The sequence below is a fragment of the Geotrypetes seraphini genome, chromosome 10, assembly GCF_902459505.1.
Source record: "Geotrypetes seraphini chromosome 10, aGeoSer1.1, whole genome shotgun sequence".
NCBI classification, from domain to species: Eukaryota; Metazoa; Chordata; class Amphibia; order Gymnophiona; family Dermophiidae; genus Geotrypetes; species Geotrypetes seraphini.
Genome location: NC_047093.1, coordinates 134,115,760 through 134,142,062, shown reverse-complemented (window position 1 = coordinate 134,142,062; position 26,303 = coordinate 134,115,760). Strand labels below are relative to the sequence as shown.

Sequence of the window (26,303 nt, the reverse complement as noted above, 5' to 3'; positions counted from 1 at the left end):
AAGGGGGCACTCGGAGAAACTGAAAGGGGATAGGTTTAGAACCAATGCCAGGAAGTTCTTCTTCACCCAGAGAGTGGTGGACACATGGAACGCACTCCCGGAGGTAGTGGTGGGGCAGAAGACACTACAGGGATTCAAAGAAGGTTTGGATAAATTCTTGAAGGAAAAGGGGATTGAGGGATACAGATAAAAGTAAGGATAGGTTTTTTTAGGGCAGGGAACACTTGACAGGTCATGGACCTGATGGGCCGCCGCGGGTGCGGACCGCTGGGTGCGATGGACCTCTGGTCTGATCCCGGTGGAGGCAACTTCTTATGTTCTTATGTTCTTATATAGATTGCGCTATAAGACTATATCCTACTTATACCTAGGTGGATTACAGAAAACAAACACGGATGCTGTTTATTTACATAGAAAATGGCATGTTTCATTATCAAATCATTACCATCTTGGTACATGAAAGACCGTGCCTCACATTTACTGTACAAGGTACCAAGTCTAAGCCTTTCCTGTAGCACACCACAGCTCTGACAAACAGTGACCAAGATGATAAAGGGGATGGAACTCCTCTCGAATGAGGAAAGACTAAAACGGTTAGGGCTCTTCAGCTTGGAAAAGAGACGGCTGAGGGGAGATAGGATTGAAGTCTACAGAATCCTGAGTGGAGTAGAACGGGTACAAGTGGATCGATTTTTCACTCTGTCAAAAATTACAAAGACTAGGGGACACTCGATGAAGTTACAGGGAAATACTTTTAAAACCAATAGGAGGAAATTTTTGTTTTTTTCACTCAGGAGAATAGTTAAGCTCTGGAACGCGTTGCCAGAGGTTGTGGTAAGAACAGATAGCGTAGCTGGTTTTAAGAAAGGTTTGGACAAGTTCCTGGAGGAAAAGTCCATAGTCTGTTATTGAGAAAGACATGGGGGAAGCCACTGCTTGCCCTGGATTGGTAGGATGGAATATTGCTACAGTTTAAGTCATGGCCAGGTACTAGTGACTTGGATTGGCCACCGTTAAGGATGGGCTACTGGGCTAGATGGACCATTAGTCTGACTATTCTTATGTTCTTATGGGGAGAGGAGGTTGGGCAGCCTCAAGGCAGCTACGAAAACTGGGACTATTCCTATATCTGTCTGCTATTGGAACAGATACTTTAATGACCAAAGTCCTTTTTTTTTGGGGGGGGGGGTTTCTCCTTAACCACACCATCTGATTTTCAAGTACTGGATTTTATCCAAGTTTATTTTATATTCAATATACCACATTAGTAATAACATCTATGTGATTTACATGTTAAAATTCAATATAAAATGCATTCATTTTTAAAATTTCTAGACTGCTTAAATCTAGAGAGTTTCCATATAAAACATACATAATATTTCATCAAACAATACATAGCACATGTTATTTCAATTGTACAAGTACAATATAACGTCAAGCTTAAAATCCCTTCATATCTCACACATAAACATAACATTCTCAGTAAAGTGCAAAAATATGAACCATCAAAGTTCTCTTCAATATATAACAACACTGAATCATTCTTCAATTATTTGTTGATGCATTTTTCTGAGTATTGATTGTTGTTAGAATTAATGTTGTCCTGATTTGTTTTAACATTTTATGTATGTAACCGTTTTGATGTAAAATGGTATAGAAATTTTTTAAATAAATTTCATAAAAAAGCGTCAAATAGTGTTTTTAGCATTTAAAAAAAAAAAAATTGCAGGCAATCCATACAAACCCTCAGAGGGAATTCCAAAGCCTCACCCCCAGCTTTGTGACATAGAAATACATTAACTGTAATAACAGATAAAGAATTTAAAGTAAAAATTGAGTTTAATTGTGTGGGCTTAATTTCAGACTGGCCCTAACAAGGCCTGCTCTGGTCAAAGTTATTAGTCTATCAACCGAAGGCATCCATGAATAGGAATGTTTTCAGGTAATTTTTAAAATTGGTCAAGGCTAGATTCCATTCGGATATAATTTGGGAAGGCATTCCACAATTGTGGACCAATGACCAAAAGATGCAATCTTGAGTAGACACATATGTCATAAGCCTGTTTGGTGGTACAGTAAGTATGTATTAGTGTCTCGGGTGTCCTGGACGAATCTCAACTCTTTCAGTCTCTTTCTTCTCTCTGTGAAAAACCAGAAGATTCCTCCTTCACGAATTATGTAAGGCAAAGAAACAAAGAAGGTGACTGGTTGGTGCTTGATCTCCTTTACTGGATAATATAACACCAACTCAACACGATCGTGTTTCAGCCTCTGGAGTCCGATTCTGTGAACTGAGGAGATGCACAAATGTGTAACACTTTTCTTTTAGTCTTTAAAAAGACTTTTATTTGTATGCCTGTAGGCAAAAAAGCGTGGTTGTTTGATGTAAAATGAAGTTCAACCAGAGATGGTAAACCAGTTCCAATACTTGTATGAATTGAAGGGCCTGAATGTATCCACTACCCTATTCCAGTAACACAGGAAATTCTTGTCCTTCAATCATTTTTCAATTGTGTAACTATTTTGCGCTAATCTTACATCTCGGCTCTTTTTTCTTCAGAATCTCACTTGCAAGAACCCAATCAACCAACATTATCTATAATAGATCTGTAGAAGATACCCACTGTACAAGTCCTTGTGTCATAAAGGCACATTCCAATCCTGTAATGGACATAGAATAAAAGCCCCTGAAAGTCGACACTGTAGACTCTTGATTATAAATAAGGAATGGTAGAAAATTTCCATACAACCCATTGCTATAAGTCCCAAGCCTGCTTCAGATCTTGTAACGAATATGGATATAAACTGTTTCGGATCAATTTTTTCCTCACATGGGTCTTTTGATGCGTCACTAGGTTTGAAGAGTCACTGAAACATTTCTCACATTCTGGACATTTATATGGCCGCTCCCCTGTGTGGGTCCGTTGATGCCTAACCAAATGGGAGGACTGGTTGAAGCTCTTCTCACATTCATTGCACTTGTAGGGTCTCTCACCCGTGTGAGTCCTGTGATGCTTCAGATAGTTGGACTTCTCGCTAAAGCTCTTGCCACATTCAGTACACTTGTATGGCCGCTCCCCTGTGTGAGTTCTCAAGTGAGTAATGAGACTCGATTGTTTGGTCAAGGTTTTCTCACACTGTTCACATTTATAGAGCTGTCCTCTCCCTTTCTGCGCTCTGGATTTCTTTGGATTCTCAATAGTTTTATTTTGCGTGTCCATGTTTTCACTGTGGGTTCTTGGATGGACTGCCAGTTTGTCCACAGACCTCTGACAGACTGAGAATTTATCCAGGACCTTTCTGGAAGGGTTCATTTGTTTCCTTTTGGACCTGGGTTGTCCTTCACAGGGATCGCTGTGATCAACAGCTGCTTCGATTAATGGTTTTCTGAGAGCCCTTCCATCATCATTCTCCATTCTTTTACAGTACAGAGGTTCGCCATCTATTCGGGAAAAGAAATGGAAATTGTTTCGCCAATCACAGCATAAACTAAGCAAAAAAAAAAAGACAGACTTCAAGAGAAAATCTCACAAGCTTGAGTCTTTTGGTAGAAATGAGAGGTAGGGCTAATGAGAAAGAAAAACCATGGATTATACCTGGTCACGTCTTAACAATGAACTTATGTAGTCTTGAAAGTTTATGTATCAAACAGATTTATGTGTATGTAGCCTATATCATACAATTACTGAGTTAAAATGAAGCATATAAAGTTAAAACATTTTATAGAGAAAATAAAACGTTTAAAGTAAGTCACGTCACACACATTATGTTATTGCTTAATATGTGTTTTATATTAATGCATGAGTTTTGATGTTGAAATGCTTATCTGTATATTTACAGCAGAGTTTCTGTTAACCCGGTCTCAGATAACCAGGACAGTCACACAACCGGCAAAAAAAAACCTCACTGATGTGAAAAATAAAGGTACCCCAAAGCACCAGTGGCAGTGTCCTGAGCCGCAAATCCATCCTCCCACCCTCAAGTCCCCAAGCAGCTACGAATCCCCCTCTATCTCGCCCCAAAGCACTAGTGATTCTGAGCCACAAGGCCCTCCTCCCTCTCCACAGAGCCAAAATGGCAGAAGCAGGCGGCGGTCCTGAGCCGTGAGCTCCCTCGCTCCCCCTCTGTCTTTCTTATCCAAAGCGCAGCGGTCAGCAGGAGGCACATGCTGCTTGTGGCCAGTCCCGGTAGGGCTTTTCCTCTGTCACTTCCAACGCATCAGAAGAAAGGCCCTGCCAGGGCTTGCCACAAGCAGCCTGTTTTGAGACTGCCTCCTGCTGACTGCTTCACTGCGGGTAAGGAAGAGGGGGAGGGAGGGGGTTCATGGCTCAGAACCGCCGCCTGCTTCTGCCACTTCAAGGCTTGAGGGAGGGAGGCCTTGCGGCTCAAGACTGGTGCCGGTATCCACCAATTCCCATGGATGCCGGATAACCGAGATTCTACTGTATCATGTTTTAATGCTTATGCGTGTTTTCTTTGTAACAGGCCCTGAGTGAGATTTTGTTATTTTGGGTTTTTTTGAAAAGCGGGCTAAATGTTGCAATAAATACACAAACCATAAGATAGCAAAATGCACTCCTTAAACTGCTCCTTGACTTTAACCCCAAACAAAGACAGTGATTAAGGGTATAAATATTATGCAAAAGCTCCATCAAATAGGAAAGTCTAACTTCTTTCTAAGAAGCTTGAAAATCCTTTTCATGAACAAAGGCGCTGAGTCCTTGAAACTTGAATAAAGCGCCGATGGAGCCATGATTTTGGTGCCAATTTTTTAGGTGCCAGTAGGTGCCTTGAAACTCAGTTTAAAAAAATCATTTAAATCAGTGTTTTTCAACCTTTTTACACCTGTGGACCGGCAGAAATAAAATAATTATTCTGTGGACCGGCATCGGTCCGTGGACCGGCGGTTGAAGAACACGGGGCTAAGTCATGGGCCAGACCCCGCCCATCTCTACTTAATCTCCACCCCAGACCCCGCCCCCATAATAGTACTAATTGCACCTTGCACGTCCCGTGCCTCATCTGGAAGCCTTCCCTCTGACGTTGCAACGTCAGAGAGAAGGCTTCCAGTTCAGGCGCAGGATGCGCGTAGGAGCCACTGCCCATGGCTTTGTGCACTGAATCAGTGAGGAAGAGGGAGCTGGCTCAAAGATAACGCCGCATCGATCGCGGCGGTTGAAGAATACTGTTTTGGGCCTGATGCACGTGCTGGCCCTGTGGACCGGCAGGAAATTTCTGTGGACCAGCACTGGTCCATGGACCGGTGGTTGAAGAACACTGATTTAAATGGTGTTTTTTTTTTTAAATGAGCTTGGTTTCGGTTAGAGAATCCGGTCAACAGTTTATTGAAAGGAGAAGGGAGGCCTTTAATAGTAGAGCTCTTTGGGGGGACCCGGAGAAGAAGGCAGAGCCACAACTCTTTGGGAAGGCCTTATCATGCACATCTCCAAGGGGTAGGGTTACCAGATTTTAGCTGACTAAAATCCGGACCCTTAGCCCCACCCCATCACAAAGCAGCCACGCCCCCTCAACCTCTTCTCATCGGGAGGGAGGGTATCCGCGCATGCCTTCTTGACACGGTCCCAAAGAAGCGGCTTTTCAAAACCCGTACAAAGTGCCGGGTTTTGAAAAGCAGTCTGGACGTGTGGTAACCCTACCAAGGGGTGATGACATAACCTGTGAATGCAGCGCTTCACTCTCACCTGCGCATGGCCCACTGGTGCTCTCTCCCTCTTCAGACTCCTCTGGGTCACTACAGTGTGGCTCTTCCTTCAATACCCACAGCGAGAGGTCTGGATCAAACACCCGGTTATCTGCTTGCAAGTAACATAGATGTGCAAGTTCAAACTTTAGGCGGAAGAAAAATTTAGTTTTCTATTGTTTGGTCTTATTTTTTATTCTCTATTCTTTTATGGCTCAGAGATGTTTTCTCAATTTTATTTTTCATGCTGTCATTCAAAAAGGCAGACATCCCATTTTGGGGTTTTTTTTTAAAGCAGGAAAAGCATGTAGAGGCATAGCTTTGGAATTGGTTACCAACAGAGATGTTTGCAGTGGGAATATTTTGGGTGGAGGATGTGGTGGATGTGTATACGTGTTTGTTGGACAAGTGGGTATCTAGAATGATGCATGTGGGTGTCTAGGTGGAGGATATTGTTGGGACAGCTATATTTTATCTTTATATCTTTATATTCTGCCCGATCTAAACAGTTATCAGCGGATTCCAACTTCTAAATCAATAACCAAAAACTGTAACTTATTTGCATACCCAAGGATCACTGGCTGTAAATATAAGTCCTTTTTGGATAGGTCTTTCATGTTCCAAGCAAGCAAACAACAGTCTTGGTTAGGTAACTACATCAATGGAGCCAGACTGACTTACGGCGCCTTTTGGAAAGAAATTAAAACCGTACTGTTTGACAGATTTATCTCCTAAACAGAAACCACACCAAATTTGTATATTCCTTCTGTCTATTTCTTGTGTAATATGTTGTACTTTCACTATTTGCATAAAGCCTCCTTCCACCAGTGCCTAAGAACCAGACTCATCAGTGATGTCACAGTGGCTTGACTGTCCTATAATTGTCTCATATAAGAACAGCCTTACTGGGTCAGACCAATGGTCCATCTAGCCTAGCATTCCGTCTTCACGGAGGCCAATCCAGGTCACAAGTACCTGGCAAAAACCCAAATAGTAGCAGCATTCCATTCTATCAATCCAGTGCAAGCAGTGGACCGTGTTAGGTCCGAACACTATGTTTACCTGATTGCAGATGTAACCTCAGACCTATCCATATTGTAAAACAGGTATTTTGAATCATATGTATTAATACACTGCTGAACAGACAAATTTATAACCGTTATAATTTTACATGTTTTTATCATATATTTCTTTAAATATTTATATTATTATTTTTTTTTTAATAAACTTTACCTGTGTTCCACCCCTCGTTTCTTTTTTGGTTTTTTCCAGCTATAGTGTGACACATAGGTCTTTCATTTTGTTTTTGCTCTTTCCTCCCATCATAAATCTGAATAAAAAGAAGGGTCTTCAGCATTCTTTTAGATCAATTAAAATTGTGAATCTCCTTCAAGCTTGATGGGAGTGAAATCCACAATACTGGGGCAGCTACGTGAAATACTGAGGAGCAGCATACTTCTATAAGTACTGTATGGAAAGAAGAAACTGCCAACAGATCCTTATTAGCGGAGCCCATTCATCAAGGGGGTTGGTAAAAATGTAATCCAGAAGCCCTTGTTGGAGAAACTATTTCTTAAATTTTAAAAAAAAAAAACTTTGGATTTTAAAACTTTACCCTTTGTTCTATGGGCAACCAGTGGAATTCTTTTCAAAACAGATGACATAGGAGTGTAACGAGAGCAACCCTCCAATACTCTTACCACCGTATTCTGCCCAACTTGCAGGGCTTCAATTCTGTGCTTTGGTAAACCTAGCAAAAGACCATCGCAACAGCTGAAAAAAGTAAATAGAATGGTATGTATGTGCAAATGTATAGATGTTTTGTGTGCCTGGATGATGCGTTTGTGACTTGAGAAACTATATCAGTTATTACATGACCATGTATCAAATACAATACAATTATTCTCGCATGGGGGGAGGGGGGTCAATGAAATTAGGTTGCTTCTATTTTCTGATGGCAATCAACACGGAGGCACCCCCTCATTTCTGAGATCTATATCAATAGGAGGGCCATAGAAAAGCCTTCCCCAAAAGAAGGTCACCACCTAGTCATATTTTCAGGATTTCCACAAAAAATGTCCATGCAATCTAGCTGCATGCCACACCTCCATCCTATGCAAATAGATCTCATGCATATTGAGTGAGGGAATTCTACAAATCAAACTGGACTCCAGCCCTTGGGAATCAGATTTGGGGCCCTCAGCCTTAGACGTGGCAACTTTCAAAACCTTCCAGGCATTTCCCTCCTTAAATAAAATGAACGTCAGAGAGAACAATAGCTACCCAAAACATACTGCGCCTTGAACCCGGTATCAACAAAAAGCTTAAAACCAGGCCCAAGGTGCCTACAGGAAACAAATGTGACAAATCACTTAGGTCAATAAAGTTTATTTCTTATTTAAAAAAAAAAGAAAAAAAAGGATATTGTATTTAGTGCAACAGACTCGTGTGACTGTTCATTAACACCTCATCATGGTGCATCTATCATCATTACAAAATTACACTCTACATCTTCCACCGAGTTGCAAGGAGTGGCTCTGCCTTCAACTCGGTTCAACTCACCGTTCTTTAGATTTTCTCCCATTCAGCCCAAGTTGACCCTTCACTTACCGGAAATGTAATTGCTAGTGCTCTCTCTCTCTGCTGGATAGGCGTTCTCCCAGCAGGGGGGCAGCGGCTCTTCCTCTCGCTTGATCCAGAGTAAGACATCAGGTTGGATGGTGGAACTGCCTAGTATCAAAGCAAGAGAGTGACAGCCTTCCGAAACAGTTAAAGGTTTAATTGGATCAGCTATTTATTTATTATTTTATTTATTTAAAAAATTTCTAGACTGTCTAATTCCTAGGCGGTTTGCAATATATCCACATACATAATAGCCAAAACAGCACAAAAGAGGGACAAATCATCAAGAATTTAAATGCACCGTGATTCCTCGAACAGGACAAGCCAGACTCTATAAAAAAAAGCATTTACAAACAATTGCGTTTTGAGCTTTCTAAAAAAGTTCCTCTATCAGGGCATTTTCTCAGCAGCCCTACCAGTGAATTCCATAATGCCACCCCCACCCCCCCCCCCCCACACACACACACACAACAGAAGGTCACTGCACAAGTTTCAACATATTTCAAATTAACACTGGCCTTTAACAAAGCAGAATTTTCAAATTGCAACAATCTTTTAGGCTGATCATCTTATTCTTCAAATACTCTGAGACTGTACCATACAAAAATTGATGACAAATCACTGCAGCCTTGTACTGTGCTCTAAATGCTACTGGCAGCCAGTGCAATTTCTGAAGCCAAGGTGTAATGTGTGCGTATTTTGGTGTTCCTGTAATCAATCTGGCCGCTGCATTTTGCACTATTTGCAATGCCCTGTGCTTTGTCTTCGTCACTCCCAGGTATGGGGCACAATAGTCAAGCCTCGATAAGACCATTGCGGAAATCAAAGGATGCCAGCGTCGGCTTCACTCGACACAGTAAATGTATTTGTGCAAAACATATTTGCACAGGCTTTGCCCCTTGACAATTCATTTTAAGTTTCAAGTTTATTAGGTATTTATATACCGCCTATCAAGGTTATCTAAGCGGTTTCAAGGTAATCAGGTACTCAAGCATTTTCCCTATCTATCCCGGTGGGCTCACAATCTATCTAACGTACCTGGGGCTTCGGAGGACTGAGTGGCTTGCTCAGGGTCACAAGGAGCAGCGCTGGATTTGAACCCACAACCCCGGGGTGCTGAGGCGGTAGCTTCAACCACTGCGCCACCCGCTTCAACCACTGCGCCACCCGCTCCTAAGATTGTTATCGATTCCTCACTGGGAAAAACTCATCCATTACAGGTTGCTCAAGGCTAGAGAATCGGGCAAGAAACTGTCCCAAAAGTTCCACATGCACTGCTCTATTAGGGCAGGGATTCTCCACCCAGTCCTCAGGCTGCACCTTTTGGAGTCTGGAGATCCTGCAATGCCCCTCTAGCTATTTTTAATATTCATGAGCTAGGGGTTTGCATTTAAATCTCTCATGTGTATTTATTGTGGGCATCCTGGAAATCCGACTGGCTGAGAACCCCTAATTTAGGGCATCATCCTGGAACTTCCACAAAGGGACTGGTTAGTATTTGTACTCTACGTGGCTACAACACTATGGTCCTTGTTTTAGGGGTTCTAGGCATGGTTCAGATGTCTTAAAATGAGCTCGTACGTATCCATACTGGAAGGATGTCGAAACCCCAATCTCATAAAACCGGGATATGGAAACCAGCGATATCAGGGCGTTTAGGAGCGCCCACATTTTAAAAGCACATTGAGGCCAATTTGGCACTGTTCATATCTGGAACACTAGGGAGAGCAGCTTTACTTCCTCATCTAGGATACCCACACACAGCACACTGCAGGAACTTCCCTAATTGCCAGGAGACATTACAGGAATTGCCCGGACCTGAAGCTTGGGGGGGGGGGGGGACGACTGCAGGTCCTTAAGAGGGGATGAGCAGGCACGCAGGGGGAGAGAGAAGCAGTGACACTGACTGGAGAGTGATTGGAGAAGGAAGGAAGTTAATCAATGGCCCAGGACATTGGCGAAGGAAGCAACCCTGAAAGTAGCCAGGAGGCAGAGATACTGCAATAGAAAGAATCACACAGTCAGAAGTCAAGAAGGTAACTTATGATACAGGGTTCTCAAGGCTGAGGAGTCAGGCCGATATTGTCCCGTCTGTGTCTAAGCAATTACAAGAGACGGGCACAGAAACTATGACCTTGGAGAGGTCATTATATTCACTTATGGAAGTGGCATTTTCCTGGGCTTCTACAGAACAGCAGCCTCCAGGGTATGGACGTGTTAAAAGGCAAGTGAAAAGCTATCCTTACCGTTGGAGATTAAAAGAAAGTTTTGCTATCGTTTTCTTGCTTATGCTGGTAACCAGAGTGCATAGTGTGTCCTAAGAAGTTGACTATTTTTCCTGTCAAACATAACATAACATAAGAAATGCCAGCACCGGATCAGACCATGGGTCCATCTAGTCCGGCGATCCGCTTACGCGGAGGCCCAGCCAGGTCTACCAGGTTACTCAATGTGTTTTTCAAGAAGATATGCATCCAACTTGCCCTTAAATCCTGGAATGGTGGTTTCCTCCACCATCTCAAGACTAAGAACTGCCACTTTATGCCTAAAGAACTGATTGCTGGTTTTCACAGACTTTGGGGGGGGGGGGTTTGACCTGAGAGTGCGGGAGGGGGGGGGGGGCAGTGCTCTAATCTAGATGTTGCTGCTCCAGCACGCACAACTGAACGTTTGTTTTCTTTTATTGTTCTGCTTTATTACCTGTTTGAGCCGACATTACTTCAAGCCTACAGGACTTACAGAAGAACTTAAACTCTGGGCAGAACTTATCTTTTGTGAATGCTGAATTTCGGAACTTTTTGTTTTCTTTTTCCTCGGTGCTGAGCACGCACAGGGACAAAGCGCCGAGGCTTGTGCTGGAAGCCTGAAGACAAGCTCAGCAATGTGTTGTCTGGTGTTCGCTGAATCAAGGTTTCCTGCCATTCTAACATACAAATTTTTATCATCATTCTGACCAACTATTTGTAGCAATTTTGCCTTATTGTGTTTTGAAAGAAACCCTGTGACTTTTTAAAATTCTCACTTGGTGAACTGTTTGTTTTGCACTGTTTAAAGGCTATTGGAAAAGCCACATATCTTTCTGGAGTTTATTTACCTCACAATAAACTTGATTTTCTTTCAACTGATGAACTCTGTCACGCTGGTGTTTTTGCCTCTGAGCAAGCTCGGTGTCCCAATACCTGGTGCGCCCCTAGTGGTCATCGGGAAAATTGCCACTTGCATCCTCAAGGCAGTCTTCGCCTTGGGGTGCCTGCGACAATGGAAAGGATAGGTCATATGTTCTTTATCTGCGGTCATTTTTCTAGGTTTCTATGTTACTGGAGCATAAGTGCTTTTCTGGAGGCGCTGTCTCAAGGCAGATCCTGCATGGGGTTATGTCTTTTCATTTTCAAGTTCTTCTTCCATCAACTAGGCCGGTATTGGATAGACCTGCACGGTCTGTGTTCCATATATGGTGATTCGGTGTAGGATGGGCTGGAGTGGGCATCAATGTGAACTCCACTAATACGGAACATGAGGATGCTACTGGCTAGACTTTAGAGTAGGTATCCTGCAAATAACGGGATGGTTGGATAGGCTGGAGTGAGCTTGGACGGCAACTTCAGCAGTTGGAACCTAGGACAATACCAGACTTTACAGTCTACGGCCCAGAAATATCATTTACTATGTTACTTGGCAGAAACCCAAAGAGTAGCAACATCCCAGAGCTGAGATTGTGATGTCATAATGCCTCATTCCACCAATGCCTAAGAGCCAACTTCAGCAGTGATGTCACAGTGGCTTGATTAGATGGCAACTTCAGCATTTGGAACCTAGGACTATACCAGACTTTACAGTCTACGGCCCAGAAATATCAAAGAAGAGACAAGTTAATCTAATCATGTATTTTTTAAATGAGTATAACTTATGGGCAGACTGGATGGATCGTTCAGGTCTTTATTTGCCATCATTTATTATGCTATACTATGTAACATCCTCCCTCAGTGTATAACTTCAGTGGGCAGGCCTGTACATAGACGTCATTCAGGTCTTTGCAAAGCTGAAACCTGTGGCAGTTGAATATAAAGGACCAGAACAACAACAACAGAGGCTAAGTTAACAGTGAAATCAAGGAAATGCTCTCTCCCCATCACCACCACACTGAATGCTCATTAAGCCTCACCTGTAGGTGGTGTGCACAAACTATTTTTTCCTTCAAAGCCATCCCTTCGACAGGCACTTTTCTCTTCTTGAACTCTGAATAAAACATCGCGATTGGCGATTTCATAGCCTGTGATGAAACAAAAAACAACAACAGCTTAATTTTTATATACCGCAATAGTTCAGAGCGGTTTACAGAGGAAGAGACTGTATACAGACAGCGATAATACAAAAAAACTTTTGAAATTACATTAGCATGTTAACGTTAATCGAGTTAATCTGGGAGTGTTTTAGGAATGCATCAAGGCAGAAATGGAGTCAGAGAAATCTGTCAAAGAGATAAATTTTGAATGACTTCCTGAAAGTTTGATAAGAAAGTGCGTTTGAAATAAAATTGGTTAAACGTTTGTTCCATTTGCCTGCTTGGAATGATAGTGTTTGATCAAGGAACCTCTTACAGATGCAGCCTTTCAAGGGTGGAAAGGCGAACATGCAAGCACTACATGTACAGGGTAATTGTTGTCCTGCCACTATTCTGGGGGCAGCCGACAGCATTGCGGGTTCTGCCGCGATCCTGAGCAATGCAGGAGAAGCGGCGCCATTGCAACTCTGCCACATGTTTCCTCGGGCAGCCCGGGCAGGGAGGTGGTGTGCACACTCCTCTCACTCCCTCTGCATCTCTCTACTCTAAGCCAACACCGTAATTTCCCTGTACTCATGTACTCCCTATTCCCCACACTTGTATCGATACCTCTACCCACGGTATCCACATCTTTACCTCTCCTTTACTGTATACCATCTTGAACTGAATAGATATCCAGAGACTAGTGAGATAACAGCCATCAATCAGCAGGTGGAGATAGAGTGCACCGAGTTGTTCTCAGGGTATATCTTGGATGCACAGCCTCCTGGCCAACCACTATACTCTATCTCCAGCAGGGTGGCAGATGTTTTTCACAGCTCCTGGATTTTATGGGTCCTGGGGCTACAGAGCATTCGAGCCAGGTAGGACTTGTGGAATGGAGGGGTGTTCTAGCACATTGTGCCAGCTTTGGAGGTACACCTGGGTCCCCCTAGTGTCCCTATCTCACTCTCTTCAATGTAACATCTAGGACCCCCTAACATTCCTTACCCGAAATGACAGAGTGCCTTCGGTGAGTTTATTCTTACCCACAAGGGATGCCTGAAGAGGTAAGGTAATAGAGTACTGGTCACTGGCTGGATTTTTTTGTCGGGGGCTCTGGGTGCGTAGCAGTTCGGCATGGCCTTTCCCGGGGACATGAAAGCCTAGTTTGGGGTGCCTGGCGGTGTTCTTCCCTCTTGGGGGGGGCACCAGTGGCAAGGATTTTCGACACCTTCCCGCAAATAAACTAAGGCCATTTGTTCCTTCACTGCCTCACGACACTTTTGTTTTTTCCTTTTCCGGTAACGGCCAGGGCTATGTTACTTGCAGAAGGCAGGCGAGTGGTGGTGAGTTTGCATTTGGGGCAAACAGGTCGCTACTTTGGCGCGGTCTGGTGAGACAGGCTTGGGTCTGTAAGGCTGTGGGATGCCTTAGGGCCCGTATGTCATGGGGTCCCCGGCACCTTTCAGTGCAATGCAAGTGAGTATTTTTTACTTGCTTCTGGTTGCGCTCGGAGTCGATAGGAGCGTGGTCTCCGGTGGCCTACACTCTTTCTGCTAGTTGGTCACTAGCAGCTTGTTGGCGGTAGTTCCCTTTGCTTATCGGGTCCTCCGAGGGAGGGTGACTGGTCCACTGGGGGTGGCTTCAGTCAGGTGCGGGTGGTGGCCACTGATGGGACCCGTGGTTGTATTTTCTTTCTGGCTGGAGATGCCTTCTGATAGGGAAAGATAGGCAGATTTTGTTGGTACAGAACTGCCCGCGGGGTAGGCTTGGCGGTGGCTACCAGCGTCAGTTTTCCAAAACAGTGGGAAGGCTTGGGCCTCAGACGAAGAGTGTTCCTGGGGCTTGGGCCTCAGACGAGGAGTGTTCCTGCAGCTTGGGCCTCAGACAAGGAGTGTTCCTGCGGCTTGGGCTTCAGACGAGGAGTGTTCCTGCGGCTTGGGCCTCAGACGAGGAGTGTTCCTGCGGCTTCGGCCTCAGACGAGGAGTGTTCCTGCGGCTTCGGCTTCCATAAAGGATTATTCCAGGGGCTTAGGCCTAGGCCTAGGAGGGGAAATGTTCCTAGGGGCTCGGGCCTCCGTGGAGCATTCTTTCCTGGGGCTCGGGCCTCCGTTGAGAGGTTTTTCCTGGGGCTTGGCCCTCCGTTGCAAGATTCTCCTGCGGCTCGGAGCTCCGTTGCAAGTTTCTCCTGTGGCTTGGAGCTCAGTTCCGAGATTTTCCTGCGGCTCAGGCCACCGTTGACAGATTTTCTATGGCTCAGGCCTCAGTTGAGAGATTATCCTGTGGCTTGAGCCTCAGTGGAGTGCTTTTCCTGTAGCTCAGGTCTCAGATTTTTTCCTCTGATTCAGGCCTCAGTTTTGAATTCATTCCTGCAACTCCTTCTTGGATTCCTTCCTATGGAGGAGTGGACGGGATGTTTGGATCAACTACCTCAGCTTCTGAGGTTGTCACTGTATCTCCTGGGGATTGGAGGGTGACCCTTGCTCCTCCTGGCATTCTTCCCAACTTTGGTCAGCAGTTTGCCTCCTATGGGAGCCCTGTAGACTTTGGGCTTGGGAAGGCTTCCATTGGATGGGAAGTCTTCACTTGTTGCATTCCTGGCTTGCTACCCTAACACCTTGCGGGGGTTTGGCTGTCAGCTAAAGACCATTACCAGACACAATGGTTTCATTCCAAGAGGGTTATCTGGGGCATTGTGGTCACGGTAGGGGCTGCCTTGCCCTTTTCTGTTCCGTGGAGGGGCACAGGAGCGGTGATGTCTGCAATGTGGTGCTCTCCGGCGATGATTGCTCCTGCTCACATGGGTTATGGGGGGTTCGCCTCTGCATGAGCGTGGGATACATACTCTCTGGAGTTTCGTATCTCCTTGGCCGTGTGCTGCAGGGCAGGATTGGGGGGGGGGGACATGGAATTGCTTGTTCCCTGGGTTCTTTCCCTCCCTATGTTTGGATTGCTTTGGTACATCACACTAGTCTCTGGATTCATCTGCTTCTGATGACAAGGAAGGGAAAATTATTTCCTACCTGTTAATTTTCTTTCCTTTAGTCACAGCAGATGAATCCAGAGCCCCACCCTGTTGCGGGGTTTGGCGCTCGCAGGCGCCGTTTGGACATGCTTTGTGGGCTGGAATTGCATTCTCAGTTTGAGAGCATCAGTGATTTGGGTAGTGCATGTGCTGACAGAAGTTACATATGTTCCTTAAGTCTCACAGGTTTCATTCCTTTTCTGTGCGTTGTTTCAGCTGCTTTGAGAAAACTTATACTGGTTGGCCAGGAGGCTGTGCATCAAAGATATACCCTGAGAACAACTCAGTGCGCTCTATCTCCACCTGCTGGTTGATAGCTGTTATCTCACTAGTCTCTGGATTCATCTGCTGTGACTAAAGGAAAGAAAATTAGCAGGTAGGACATAATTTTCCCATTATTAATTATTACTACTGTATGCAGTCTTGAAATGAAAAGGTATGATGGGATATAAATAAAGTTATTATTATTATTATAATTACAGAACAAGTTTACTATACAAGGTTGTCTCCTAACTTGATACATACTAGGGATCTAGTACATACAATTTGATTTTCCAGGTTACAATTTGCATAGTTATCCTTGGCAAGGCATGTTTTCAATACAAGTTTTTATCCTAATGCAACACATATTGAGATCTAGTAGCAATATACATTTCTCTGCATTCCATTTGTCATGGGCAGGCAATGGCTGTTACTCCTTTGTGTGTAAGGGAGCCTGCTAAAATGTGATAGCTTAAGGGACATATACCGTGTTTCCCTGAAAATAAGACCTATCCCAAAAATAAGCCCTAGCATGATTTTTATAAATGCTCCTAGTTAAGATCGACCTCTGAAGTCCCCCCCTCTCCCACCGAATGTCCCCTACACTCCCTGACTATCCCTGACACTAGTGCTGCCCGATTTGCCGAAAAAAAATCAGACTCGTCAATTCAGCGACCCTCCACCTGACATACCTCTGCTTCGAGGCCTCCTAAAGCAGCAGCGGTGGCGCTGTCCCTATTGGCACTCCTTAGGGCTGCTTTGCGGCCTTCCCCGCTGGGGCCTTCCCTCTGCTGCATCACTGATGACATCCCTAGTGGGGAAGGCCGCGAAGCAGCCTGAGCGCTGCCGCCGCTGCTGTTTTTGGAGGCCTCAGAAGTACAGTATGTCAGTCTCATGGTGGGAGGGTCAGTGGGGTTTCTGCTGCACAAGGGGATGGGTGAGAGGGGAGGAAAGATGCTGCACATGGGGGGAGGGGAAGAGAAAGGAAAGAGGAAGAATTGGGGTGGAGAGGGAGAGATGATTGTTGTACATGAAAAAAAAATAAGACATCCCCCCAAAATAAGCCCCAATGCGTTTTTTGGATCCCAAATTAATATGACACTGTCTTATTTTCGGGGAAACAGAGTACTTGGTGTAACTATCATTGTCTTTAAGCCAGGTTTTAGTAGTCAGGAATATGTCCCAGTTTTTATCTGCAAGGTCTTTTAGTATGATGTCTTTGTTATTTACTGGTTTGGCATTTATGAGTGTGACAGTTTTTTTGCTGGGGGGGTGTATGAGGAAAAGGAGATTCCTCTCAGGTTGTGGAGGCTGTGTTGGGAGGATTTTTTTGCGGGGGGTTAACATATCTGCCCTGGTTGATGATAACTGGGATAGGAAAGCACATGATGGGTAAGATTATTATAAGTTTAAGATATAGGATTGGGGTTACCTACAAGAGAGTCCACCAGGGTTTTGGCACTGCAGAAATCAGAGCCATCATTTGTTGCTACTGCAGGCAAGAGACACCAGTTATAGTCCCGTCCTGTCCACACAAACCATCTGATCCTATTCGCATAAGCCTCACAGTTATATTGAACTTATTTTATTAAAGTATAAAAAGAAATAATATTCTGCACAATTGTCATTTTATAAAATCACAAATAATACAGAGCAAGGATCATAAGAACATAAGCCGTGCCTCTGCTGGGTCAGACCTGAGGTCCATCATGCCCAGCAGTCCGCTCACGCGGCGGCCCATCAGGTCCAGGACCTGTATACTAGCCTTCTATCTATACCCTCTATCTATACCCTTCTATCAACAAAACCCCTCACAAATATCCCTCCCCCTACCGAGAAAACTGAACAAGCCAAATTACTACAGAATACTACATAGAAAAATCAAGCTAACAGAATACTTCAGTCACACATGGCAGGAATAGCGTTAGGGGAGTGCAACTAGGGCAATTGCCCCTGGTCAGAGAGAGCCCTAAGCCAGCTAGAAACTAAAGAAGCATGGCCTGGGCTTTGTGGTCCCCAGTTATGACTTAAACACCAGCTCTAGCAGGATACATACTAGAGAATGACACCCACCAAAACAGGGATGAAAAAAAAATGGTCGCCACGGGGACAGGGAGAAGGACATTCACCGCCCCATGGCCTTGTCCCCGCAGTTAACCGAGGTTAGCATGGTCCAGCAGCCCCCTCCCTCCTTCCTCCGAATTGCAGTTCGGGCATCTCCCTCCTTCCCTTCCCCGGCTTACTTTAATTTTCATCTTAACAAGCCCCCGGAGCCTTGAAGTTGTGTGCGGCTGCTGGAAAGTCCTCCTCTGATGCAACTTCCTGTTTCCGGTTACATCAGAGGAGGACTTTCCAGCAGCCGCACGTGATTTCAAGGCTCCAGCGGCTTGTTAAGATGAAAATTAAAGTAAGCCGGCAAGGGGAAGGAAGGGAAGGAGATGCTGGGCTGCTGCGGCGGGAGGGAGGGGGCTGCTGGACCGGGCGAAGGGGGGTAGAGAGGAACAGACACTGTACACTTTGGTCGGGAATATATGTGGGGGCGGGGACAGGACGGGGATGGAGCTCATGGTGACGGGGTGGGGACAAATTTTTTCCACGCATCATTCTCTAATACATACTTCTAATCTGATATATTCTAATCACAAAATAGAAAATAACTGGGGAAAAGAGAAGGGTTCAGATAAGAGAGACTTGCCCGATTAACAGAGTTCCTGGGGAGGAATATAGGGAGAGATACTGAGGAGCTGCAGAGTGAATGCACTTGTAAATCAATAAGAGGAGTTTGAACTGTATGCAGAAAAGGATCTTGGGCAAGTCACTTAACCCTCCTTTTCCTCAAGTACAAAATTAGATTGTCAGCCCTCCAGGGACAGGGAAAATTACCTAGTGTACCTGAATGTAATTCACCTTGAGCTACTACTGGGGGAAAAGGCGTGAGCTCAATTCAATACATAAAAATCACCAAATAAGCAAGTTTCACAAATTCAAGTTACTATAGCAGCATAGCAGGTCCGGTCTATGACAATCGCCGAGGCTGAATAAAATCGTCCGTACCTAGCGAAATGAGAGCCTCGTGGACCTCCATCATCACGGCTCTGTATACTTCCTTCTGACGCTCCTTCAACAACTCCCACTCCTGCTCTGTGAAACAGGCCACCACGTCGCTGAAGGTCACCGAGACCTGTAATGCAAACGGTACACCCTTGGGACTAGATTCTATAAATGGCGTCCTTTCTCTTCCCCCCCACCCCAAAAAAAAAAAAAGTGCACCAAGCGCTATTCCGTATGCGGTGCTTTGAGTTGGGTAGCGCGAAGTGCCATGTTCTTGAGCAAGAATTTACACCAATTGATACCTGGTGATAAACATGGCCCAGATCCCCCCTAAATTCTATAATATGGCGTGCCTCTAAATTGTCTTATATACAATCTGGGTGTTAATGTCTTCTCTTGCCCCTTCACTTGCTGTCCTTCAGTCCGTTCACTTACCCCTCTTATCAGTCAGCGTCTTTATAAAAAATACTGCTTCAGGAGTTGGCACAGTGGCCTGGATTCTCAAACCGGCGGCACTGTCCAAATGGTGTTGTTTTTTTTTGTTTTTTAAAAAATCTTTATTCATTTTCAAATCAAAACAACAAGTGCACAAGTAATTCCAATATAGCACTATAATATCTAACACATAAAATCTAATAGTGTAATAACCCCCACCCACCATCACATTTTCAACTAAAATAGAATATACACATGTTATATAACATATTATTTTGATTAGTCACCCATCAGCAATCTATAAATCTTTGTATATATAAAAAATGAACACACAAAATATGATATGTGCTTAATAGTGAACGCTCAGACCCACAACTATATCCCAGTGAAATATCACAGAGAAGCTGTGTAAAGAGACCATCATTGCTTGTTCACAGTCTCACCCACCATTACTATATAACATAAGTTCTAACAACATCCACAGCTCCTAAAAAAGGAACAAAAACTACTTATCTTAGTAAGGTGGTACTGTAGTCTTTACAGCTACTCCAGGTACATTCTTAATCACCACTGCTGCACAAAATGCATGTTCACCGGGGGGGGGGGGGGTGAACTTTCACTTTGTTTAAAAGCGAGACGGTGAAATTAGAATTAGAAGACAAGTGATTAGAGCAATTTGATTTCTAGTGTTGTTTTGTAAAGTCCAATGAATGTGGTTTTGTCTAATAATATTGTGAATCACTAAGTTCATTAAGCAGATAATAAATATTTTAAATAAATAAATATTAGTAAACAAAACTTGCATTCACCAGTACTTTGGATCCAAGCCAATAAAATGATAAACTTAACCATCCCCCCCTTTTACTAAACCGCGAAAGTAGTTATTAGCGCAGGGAGCAGCGCCGAATGCTGGCCTCGACTTGACAGCGCCATTTAGAGAATCGCACCTCCGGTAAAAGGTATGCGCTGGAAATGTAAGCCAGGGTTTTCAAGGCCTACATTTCTGACGCCTACCTTTGACATGAATTGTTCCTCCAGAAGCCTACCAGCACCTAACACCATTTCCAGCATTGGCCACGCCTACAGTAATAATAATAATAATTTTATTTCTTATATACCGCTATACCCTAAGTTCGAAGCGGTTTACAATGAGGGTCGTGTCGAGATAGAGTACAGTGTTAACAGCAGGAGACATATGTTTACAACAAGATACATATGTTTGAACAAGATATGAGCTAAGTTTTGGAACCAGGAATTTGAGATACATAAGCTTTGAAACATGATATCTAAGATGTGTTGGTACTTCTGGATGAGCAGGTACTGGGGGTGTTTACAATAAGGTACAGGATATTAACAAGTGAACAGGTACAGGATGTTTACAATAAGATACAGGATGTTAAACTAAGGTACAGGATGATACAATATGAACAGTATACAAGAGATCAATGCTGTTTACAGCTGGATATATACAATGTGCGTAAGAGAGGTGTACAGAATTAAGCGTTGGGGGAAGGGGGAAGGGAAAAGGTAGGGGAAGGACTTTCGAGGGGGGTTATAACTGGTAGAGGGGGGGAGAGCTTAGGTGGGGTTGAAGTAGTGTTAAGTGACCGGTAGGTGCCTCCAGGAGGTGCGATTCTGATGCCATTTTGGATATTTTATTTAAGTACTGTTTGAAACGACACTTCCTTCTTAGCTTAGGCGACGGTAGGGCACCTCCCAGTGATTAAGTTAACGTGCTGTTTAAAGAATTTCCCCCTAAACACATAAGCAACGGTCGCTGCTCCACAGAGCTTACAATTTAACCAAGACCAAAGGACAAATAAGGGATTAGAGCAGGGGTGTCAAAGTCACTCCTCGAGGGCTGCAATCCAGTTGGGTTTTCAGGATTTCCCTAATGAATATGCATGAGATCTATTTGCATGCACTGCTTTCATTGTATGCTAATAGACCTCATGCATATTCATTGGGGAAATCCTGAAAACCCAACTGGATTGCGGCCCTCGAGGAGGGACTTTGACACCCCTGGATTAGAGAGTTAAGTATGGTGGGAATGATTAACCCTTTTACTGGCAAATGGTGAAACTGATGCTTTACGTAACTTGATGTTGAAGGAGAGCAACAATGGCAAGTAACAGGCATTTGGAGATGCAGATCTCCCATAAGAGCTCTAGAAGACACATGTTGCTTCTGAGCTACAATGCCATATAAAGAGCTAAAATCAGGGCTGTAGACTGGGAATTGGTAAAAATGTACCAACTCAATCTTCAAAATAATTTAAAAATATATAATATATGGCAAATTTGTCAATTGATACTTTATATATATATATATACACACACACACACACATCTCTGTCCTAAATCTAAAATTATATTTACTAGCACTTTAGATCCAAAACAAAAAAATTAAAAGCCCCCATTTACAAAACTGCAGAAGTGATTTTTAGCACAGGCCGGCATGCTGAAAGCTCTGCGCTGCTCCCGACACTCATAAGAACGCTATGTAAGTCAGGAGCAGCGCAGAGCATTCAGCGTGCTGGTCTGCGCTAAAAACCGATTCCGCAGTTTTGTAAAAGGGGGGGGGGTTAATGCCTAATATCAGTAGGCGTGTTGGAATCAAATGGAGTCTGAGTCAAAGTTGAAGGTCTGGTGTACCAAATCCATAGCCCTGATTAAACAGACATAAAGTACTGAACAGGTGAATAGGGCGTCGAGAGTTAAAAGCAGCCTCAAAATTGTGGGCTTTTAGCCTAGATCTGAATACGGCCAGAGACGGAGCTTGACGTACTTCTAGTCCAGGCATATGGTGCAGCAAGATAAATGGAATGGAGGCTGGAGTCGGCAGTGGAGGAGAAGGGTACAGATAAGAGAGATTTATGTGATGAACGGAGCTCCCAGGTAGGCGTGTAGTGAAAGAAGACAGGAGAGATACTGAGGAATATATTTGTAAGTCAATAAGAGGAGTTTGAACTGTATGTGGAAATGGATAGAGTGGACGCTATGCCTCAAACTCCACTTATGAACCAAAGTTCCATTTTTCTGTACGTTTGCATGTTCCATTTTTCTGTACGTGTGCAAGTGGTCCATAGCTGTCAGCTCACCATGGGACATACGAGAAAAAGAGGGTTAATCTTACCTCACCACAATCCTGCTTTGACATCTTCTCTCCTGGCTGATGTCTTTGGATGCAAGCTTACTGCCCTTGATGTTATCTGGCAAAAGAGGAGATGCCAGGCAGAAACCTGCACATGAAGAAAACCAACTCATGCATAAGGCTCTGTCACCCTGCACTTGAGAAAAGTACAAGACCCAACAGCTGAAAACTCCCAGCCTGCAAGCTGCCTCCCCAAAACTTCTTATGCTCTGGCACCAATGGAAATCCTTTTTTTATATACATATAATTCTTTATTCATTTTTTTCATCTTACATCAAGCGTATAAATTATAAAACATTTGAAATTGAATACATCACTTGAATTTCTTTCTATTATAACATTCAATACATAAAGTTTACTCCCTTCCCTCCCATCCCTTAACTAATTTTACATAAAACTGGCAAAGCAGGCACACTTTGCATAACACACTCATTGTTTTTATAGTAAGTACAAGGTTTTGTTAACCCCTCCTGCCTCCCATTCTCACATCTAACTAGGAAAATAAAAGGGAGGACTTGTTCATTTATTTTTGTATTTATATACCACTTATAACCTAAGTGGGATTTACATTCAGGAACTCAAGCATTTGTCCCTGTCTGACTTGAATGGAAACATTTACTTGATCCGTCTTAAGCAGAATTACTCCCCCTCTACCTTCTCTCCTAGCTTCCGGGTTCTCCCAGCGCCGTGACGCTTGGAAAGCCGTTCCGCGCATACTCAGTCGAAAACACCAGGAGCTTTGTCGCTCGGGGCGCGAAAAGAGTCGCGCGGCCGTGCACCGCGTCTGCGCTCGCCTCCCCTTAGTCCCCCCTCACGCGTTCTCCAGAACGGCTCTGCGCAGGCGCCTCTTCCGCCCCGCCGTGGGGTTTTTAATTCGGCTCTCCGCCAGCTCCGTGACGTCGGCGCGCCGGCGTGCTCCGCGCGGGGCAGGCCGGGAACGGTAGGTTCTGGGGGTCGTGGGGGGTGTTTTCTTGGAGGCTTCGGCCGATTCGCGGCTTTTTTTTTTTTTTTTTTTTTCCCTGAGACCGGAAGCGGCGGAGGCGAACCGGGCCGAAGGGCCGGAAGTGGGAGCGGACGACCCCCCCCCCCCCGATTGGGCGCTGGAAGGATGCTGGTTGCTTCTGCGGCTGGAGTGAGCCGGGCTGAAGCCGGAGGACCGTGAGGGGACCGAAGAGCAAAAGAAAGTTGGAAAGAGAAACGGATACCTTTGGGATTGGAAAGGTAGATTGAGTGACTAAAAAACATGAAAAAAAAAAAAAACACCCCACGTTCCATAATCTAATGAGGTAGATGCCAAATCATTCATTGGATTACTATGACAAAGGGACAAAGTCTGTCTCCATCACCATCTCTATGAGCTCAGGTACCATCCCTACAGGCATTGTCCCTGTCCCTGTGAGCTCTGTCCCTATTGGCACTGTACATGAGCTATGTTTCCATCCCCACAGGCTCCATCTCTATGAGCTCGGGTACCATCCCTACAGGCATTGTCCCTGTCCCTGTGAGCGCTGTCCCTATTGGCACTGTACATGAGCTATGTTTCCATCCCCACAGGCTCCATCTCTAAGAGCTCGGGTACCATCCCTACGGGCATTGTCCCTGTCCCTGTGAGCTCTGTCCCTATTGGCACTGTACATGAGCTATGTTTCCATCCCCACAGGCTCCATCTCTAAGAGCTCGGGTACCATCCCTACAGGCATTGTCCCTGTCCCTGTGAGCTCTGTCCCAATTGGCACTGTACATGAGCTATGTTTCCGTCCCCGCAGGCTCCATCTCTAAGAGCTCGGGTACCATCCCTACAGGCATTGTCCCTGTCCCTGTGAGCGCTGTTCCTATTGGCACTGTACATGAGCTATGTTTCCGTCCCCACAGGCTCCATCTCTATGAGCTCGGGTACCATCCCTACAGGCATTGTCCCCGTCCCTGCGAGCTCTGTCCCAATAGGCACTGTACATGAGCTATGTTTCCGTCCCCACAGGCTCCATCTCTATGAGCTCGGGTACCATCCCTACGGGCATTGTCCCTGTCCCTGTGAGCTCTGTCCCAATTGGCACTGTACATGAGCTATGTTTCCGTCCCCACAGGCTCCATCTCTATGAGCTCGGGTACCATCCCTACAGGCATTGTCCCCGTCCCTGTGAGCGCTGTCCCTATTGGCACTGTACATGAGCTATGTTTCCGTCCCCACAGGCTCCATCTCTATGAGCTCGGGTACCATCCCTACAGGCGTTGTCCCCGTCCCTGTGAGCTCTGTCCCAATTGGCACTGTACATGAGCTATGTTTCCGTCCCCACAGGCTCCATCTCTATGAGCTCGGGTACCATCCCTACGGGCGTTGTCCCCGTCCCTGTGAGCTCTGTCCCAATAGGCACTGTACATGAGCTATGTTTCCATCCCCACAGGCTCCATCTCTATGAGCTCGGGTACCATCCCTACGGGCATTGTCCCTGTCCCTGTGAGCTCTGTCCCAATTGGCACTGTACATGAGCTATGTTTCCGTCCCCACAGGCTCCATCTCTATGAGCTCGGGTACCATCCCTACAGGCATTGTCCCCGTCCCTGTGAGCTCTGTCCCTATTGGCACTGTACATGAGCTATGTTTCCGTCCCCACAGGCTCCATCTCTATGAGCTCGGGTACTATCCCTACGGGCGTTGTCCCCGTCCCTGTGAGCTCTGTCCCAATAGGCACTGTACATGAGCTATGTTTCCATCCCCACAGGCTCCATCTCTATGAGCTCGGGTACCATCCCTACGGGCATTGTCCCCGTCCCTGTGAGCTCTGTCCCAATTGGCACTGTACATGAGCTATGTTTCCGTCCCCACAGGCTCCATCTCTATGAGCTCGGGTACCATCCCTACAGGCATTGTCCCCGTCCCTGTGAGCGCTGTCCCTATTGGCACTGTACATGAGCTATGTTTCCGTCCCCACAGGCTCCATCTCTATGAGCTCGGGTACCATCCCTACGGGCGTTGTCCCCGTCCCTGTGAGCTCTGTCCCAATAGGCACTGTACATGAGCTATGTTTCCATCCCCACAGGCTCCATCTCTATGAGCTCGGGTACCATCCCTACGGGCATTGTCCCTGTCCCTGTGAGCTCTGTCCCAATTGGCACTGTACATGAGCTATGTTTCCGTCCCCACAGGCTCCATCTCTATGAGCTCGGGTACCATCCCTACAGGCATTGTCCCCGTCCCTGTGAGCGCTGTCCCTATTGGCACTGTACATGAGCTATGTTTCCGTCCCCACAGGCTCCATCTCTATGAGCTCGGGTACCATCCCTGCGGGCGTTGTCCCCGTCCCTGTGAGCTCTGTCCCAATAGGCACTGTACATGAGCTATGTTTCCATCCCCACAGGCTCCATCTCTATGAGCTCGGGTACCATCCCTACGGGCATTGTCCCTGTCCCTGTGAGCTCTGTCCCAATTGGCACTGTACATGAGCTATGTTTCCGTCCCCACAGGCTCCATCTCTATGAGCTCGGGTACCATCCCTACAGGCATTGTCCCCGTCCCTGCGAGCTCTGTCCCAATAGGCACTGTACATGAGCTATGTTTCCGTCCCCACAGGCTCCATCTCTATGAGCTCGGGTACCATCCCTACGGGCATTGTCCCTGTCCCTGTGAGCTCTGTCCCAATTGGCACTGTACATGAGCTATGTTTCCGTCCCCACAGGCTCCATCTCTATGAGCTCGGGTACCATCCCTACAGGCATTGTCCCCGTCCCTGTGAGCGCTGTCCCTATTGGCACTGTACATGAGCTATGTTTCCGTCCCCACAGGCTCCATCTCT

General features: G+C 45.4%; 2 protein-coding genes across 9 annotated transcripts in view; one reads left to right on the top strand and one right to left on the bottom strand.

Annotated features, from left to right (window-relative positions):
* Positions 1-1,719: 1,719 nt before the first annotated feature.
* Positions 1,720-23,342, bottom strand: LOC117368328 (zinc finger protein 182-like). Of its 5 annotated transcripts, none has more exons than XM_033961882.1 (7): positions 23,132-23,342; positions 22,495-22,600; positions 18,928-19,054; positions 12,486-12,593; positions 8,312-8,431; positions 5,703-5,816; positions 1,720-3,442 (listed from the first exon to the last, which is right to left on the bottom strand). In XM_033961882.1, the coding sequence occupies exons 2-7, from the start codon at positions 22,516-22,518 to the stop codon at positions 2,757-2,759; spliced, it is 1,179 nt and encodes a 392-aa protein (XP_033817773.1). In that variant the 5' UTR covers positions 22,519-22,600; positions 23,132-23,342; the 3' UTR covers positions 1,720-2,756. The 5 variants fall into 5 exon arrangements, with proteins under 5 accessions (XP_033817773.1, XP_033817771.1, XP_033817776.1 ...); XM_033961880.1 differs by having other exon boundaries at positions 23,156-23,342; XM_033961885.1 differs by having other exon boundaries at positions 5,703-5,813; positions 23,156-23,342.
* Positions 23,343-23,557: 215 nt separating this feature from the next.
* The window catches only part of LOC117368330 (zinc finger protein 251-like), a 72,020-nt gene continuing 69,274 nt past the window's right edge, over positions 23,558-26,303 (top strand). Inside the window, exon 1 of one of the 4 annotated variants that reach the window (XM_033961892.1) lies at positions 23,558-23,733. The gene's annotated coding sequence lies outside the window, so the exon portion shown is untranslated. The remainder of the gene's footprint in view (positions 23,734-26,303) is intronic. The other 3 variants (XM_033961893.1, XM_033961891.1, XM_033961890.1) reach the window with 3 other exon arrangements.

What these genes read in the sequence shown, in the direction of transcription:
- LOC117368328 (XM_033961882.1), bottom strand. Translation starts at nt 22,518, where the DNA reads ATGTCAAAGCAGGATTGTGGTGAG. An exon ending in CGAGGCTCTCATTTCGCTAG is followed by an intron (nt 12,594 to 18,927) that starts GTACGGACGATT and finishes GTTTCATCACAG; the next exon opens with GCTATGAAATCGCCAATCGC. An exon ending in CACCAGTGGGCCATGCGCAG is followed by an intron (nt 3,443 to 5,702) that starts GTGAGAGTGAAG and finishes TTTCCCGAATAG; the next exon opens with ATGGCGAACCTCTGTACTGT.